General features: G+C 40.2%; 1 protein-coding gene across 1 annotated transcript; it reads left to right on the forward strand.

Annotated features, from left to right (window-relative positions):
- Positions 1–527: 527 nt before the first annotated feature.
- ftr84 (finTRIM family, member 84) lies at positions 528–2,482 on the forward strand. The gene is made up of 6 exons (XM_037690549.1): positions 528–1,176; positions 1,300–1,395; positions 1,497–1,730; positions 2,011–2,167; positions 2,249–2,305; positions 2,421–2,482. Exons 1-6 carry the CDS (start codon positions 607–609, stop codon positions 2,480–2,482), a joined length of 1,176 nt encoding a protein of 391 aa, XP_037546477.1. The 5' UTR covers positions 528–606.
- The last annotated feature ends 1,975 nt before the right edge of the window (positions 2,483–4,457 follow it).

Genomic DNA, 4,457 nt, shown 5'->3' on the forward strand with positions numbered 1-4,457 from the left:
TCCATCCATCCACCCATCCATCAGTCCATCCATCCATCCATAAGTCCACATGTCAATCCATCCATCCATCCATCCATAATTCCATCCATCCATAATTCCATCCATCGTACTTTTGCTAAATGTGGAAACAATTTTAGTTTTTAATAATGGTCATTGTTTCTTGGTAAAGAATATGAAACTATTTTGTGTTTATGATGAATACATTTTTATACATTGTGTCATAGTTGACCTAAATTAGTCCTAAAACTTAAATATAAAAACCAGTTAAAGTATTTAAATCTGGATTGTTAGATTTTATAAGGCATGAACTTGTTTTATGTCAAAGTTTTGTTTTGCAGACAACACAACCTCATTTGATGAGTTCACAAAATATTAAAACTTATTAGCAAATCTTTTCTTCCATCTCTTTGTTTAGAACATGGGAAACCGGTTGTGTGGGAAGACATCACATGTCTGTTTATAGTAGAAACAGAGCCGGAGCTTTTAACGTCAGCAGAAAAGAGTCTTGTTAAGTGAAAAACAGTTTTGTTGAAGACATCAGTGGAGGAACTTGTTTTATTCGGACTGAGAACACTTGTTTAAATTTATTTTTGGACCTACATCGCCATGGCTGACTCACATTTCCCATTACCCCCTGATTCTTTCTGTCCACTCTGCGCAGATGGACTGAGGGACCCAGTCACCATTCCCTGCGGTGACACGTACTGCCTGGAGTGTATCAAGATCTACTGGGACCAGTTTGACCACATGGGTGTGTACAGCTGCCCTCAGTGCCGAACAACCTTCACACCACGACCCGTCCTGAGACGTAACCTACCAGACGTCCAGCAGCCTCGCCAGCAGCTTCCAGAGCTCACTCCTTTTCCCTACATGCACCAGGAGTCCTACTGCGATTTCTGCGTTGGTCGGCGCAATAAGGCCGTGAAGTCATGCCTTGTGTGCCTCGCTTACTATTGTGAAACGCACATCAAGCCTCATTATGAGTCAAGTACTTTCAAGAGGCACAAGCTGGTGGATGAGATGGGCCACCTGGACCGGAAGATCTGCCCCCAACATGAGAAAGGCCTGGAGCTGTTCTGTCGCTCTGACCAGATGTGCATCTGTGTGCTGTGCACGGTCAGAGAGCACCGCAGCCACAACATCACTTCAGCAGAGGAAGAGCGCATCGAGAAACAAGTAGGTCCTAACTGGTTTGGGTAGACGAGAGGGAACATTAAGATGCTAATTCAAGTTCATGAAGCTGAAAAGTGCTGAGATTTAACAGCATCTTACATTTTTATTTGATTTTTTTTCTATCAGAAAGTTCTGGTGGTGACCCAGTCTGAGGTGCAGCACATCATTTCAGAGAGGATGAAGGAGCTGCAGGAGCTCAAGCACAATGTAGAAGTTCTAAAAGTAGGTCAGACATGAAACAATCAAACATAAACGTTTTTTAATTATTATTTTATGACAAGTTAAAAACTAACAGCTGCTGATAAATAGTCTTTACCTTTCAGAATGCCGCCCACCGTGCACAGACAGAAAGCGACAAGACCTTCCATGAAATGCTGCAGGCAGTCGAGCGCTGGAAGGCAGAAATCAACCAGATGATAATGTCCAACATGCAGGCAGCTATGTCACAGGCTGAAGGTTACGTTGAGCGCCTGGAGCAGGAGATAATGGATCTACAGCGCAGAGACGCAGAACTACGACAGATCCTCGAAACAGAAGACAACATTCACTTCCTGCAGGTGCCTGAAGATTGTACAGGACCGCAACTAACGTTTCAATCTCATTCGATACCATTCCAATGAAAAATCAAACACCAATGACTTCTGTGACCTCTAAACATGTCATTTATTCAGCTTATTTGACAGTAAAATTACATTTTACTTCGTTTTTCACCTAAATTTCACATTACTGTGCATATCCATAAATACGCATAGTTTAGTCAGGTATCAAATCAAAACAAATGTTTCAATTTGTGTTTTAGAAATGTTGACACCATTCTGGCACTTCTTGTTGAAACAGAATTTTCCAACTCTGTGTGTCCCTCCGGAGGCCATGGTCCCAAAAGTTCTCATCAACCCTCAATTCTCCTTTGGTGAAATAAGCAAAACAGCCATAGAGATGAAAGAAAACCTGGATGATATCTGCAAAAAAGAATTGAGCAAAATCTCCAAAACAGGTATGATATTGTAAAAAAACAAAAAACAAACAAACATTTGAACATTGTGAGAGATCAAACTAATGCAGAGCATCTTTACAGTTAATGAAACTCCAGTCTACACACTTTTACCGAGGACTGGAGACAAACGTCTCAAAGGTAAGGGTTTGTCCACTCAGTCAGGTTTGACACTTTAAGAACTAAAAATCCGATTTTACCAAATTAAACTATCCTTGTTTTTTTTTTGTTTGTTTTTTGTTTTTTTTTCAAACAGTTCCTTCCAGAGTTGATTCCCAGGAGCCAAAAGTGAGAAGTGATTTCTTGAGATGTAAGTGAGGAGTTTGTGTTTTGTCATGTCATAGCCTTTTTGTTGTCCTGCGTCATGGAGTGAAGTGGGGAAATTGGATAAACCCTACGGCTGTCTGTAAATTGGGTTGCCACATCAAAATCCAAAATAGCTGCCACCATTTATGTATACATGTATATGTTAATATTGTTATCTGGATGACTTCAAAATTAATCAAGGTGTCAACTTCCATTTTAGTGTGGGGCTGCATCTAGCTGTATAAATGGTCACTGTTAAAAAATTGGTTGCCATGTCAAAATTCAAGATGGCCACCACCATATGTAAACTGACCACCACATCATTTGAGTGAACAATACTTTCTGCCATAATTTCTGGACTATTGAGCGCACCTGAATATAAGCCGCACCCACTAAATTAAAACAAAAAAAGATTTTGTGCATATTGTCCGCACTTGTATATAAGCCACAATGTGTCCACTTTGTAAAATTAGATATTTAAACAGAAAGATTTTTTTTTTTTTACTTTTAATTAAACACATACCAGTAACATACACAAATATGTACAGTTAAAAAAAAAAAATCCGAACAGTGCCGGTAACACGGCTGGTTGAAACATAAATAAATACAGTAGCATATCAGGAAGTCATTGATCGCTAACTTCATCTTCCTCCTGCGCACTGAGGTTGTGCTGTGCTCCATCACACAGCAGCCTTTTGAAACCCATTGATTTTTTTACACTGCTCTGCGGTCAGGATCCACTGGCAGACTTGAGCAAAAGTTACTCTTCGCATGTAACCAGTTTAGAAAAATGATTTCTCGCCGCTAGTCATCCAAGCTTCCCACAGAGTTCAGAGTGTCACATTAATGGAGGATTCACTCTTATTTTGAGTGGCTGCAAATACTGTTTCTCCTCTCCCATTGTTCACTGGGGAGAACGGGACTACAGTGGACCGGGCAATTTCATTGGTCAGAATTTTCTTTAACCTTTATTTATACAGGCAGTCTCATTGAGTCACAAGGACCCACCCACCAGGAGAGTATGTATTGGGCAGCTATGTGAGCACCCAGGTGTGACGAGGCTAAATATTTTGGCAGCAGGAAGCTCGTTAGCCCATCAAAGTTTTTTTTTTTTTTTTTTAATCCATAAATAGCCGCAACATTGTATAAACCACGGTGTCCAAAGCGTGTGAAAAAAGTAGCAGCTTATAGTCTGGAAATTACAGTACTGTATTTTCCGCCATATACGTTGCATCTATTATGCATCACCATTGAAGACCTGGAAATGTGAGCCGGTGTTGTGCCAAAAATTGATGGGCTGCCAAATGGCAGCCGGGGGAGCGTGCACGGGAGGACTTAACAAGAATTTAACAAGAGTAACACTTAAAACAATTGTTTGTTTTCTCGAAAATATAGTAAATGTGTGTCTCAGTTGAACTATTCCTTAAAAATGCACTTTAATGGTCAAATCAGCTGAATTTCAAAAATAGTTTTGCTGCCTCGGCACTCTGGGAGAGCACAGAGGGAGGAAAAAATAAAGGAGCAACGCTTCTCGTTTCTTCAAAAATTTCACAAGAAAAGCACCTAAAACAATTAGTTAGCTGTTTGCTCAAAATTATAGCAACGGTGTGTCTCAGTCTAACGTTTGGTTAATAAATGCACTTTAATGGTCAAATTAGCTGCATCTCGCCAGAGCGGTGCAGCTGGTTTAACTTGCTCCAAGCAGCGAGCAGAATGAAGGTGGGAGGATATGGCAAGCCGATTGTGTCATTAATAGCTAATGAAGATTCTCAGTCATGCAGGACATGGTAAATTCAAAAAGTTCAAGAAAAAAACAATAAAGTAAAACGTATAATAAATAAAGTCCAGTTGGATTTTGTCTTGAACACTTTTGAATTTGTCATTATAGCCACGTTTACCCATTACATGATACAACGGCATGCCTTACTGCTACTACTCTGCTGCCATCTAGTGGCTGAAAATAGTACTGTTTTTCTTCTCCCCCCCC

Source organism: Nematolebias whitei, chromosome 16, assembly GCF_014905685.2.
Source record: "Nematolebias whitei isolate Nwh7 chromosome 16, NemWhi1, whole genome shotgun sequence".
Taxonomy (NCBI): domain Eukaryota; kingdom Metazoa; phylum Chordata; class Actinopteri; order Cyprinodontiformes; family Rivulidae; genus Nematolebias; species Nematolebias whitei.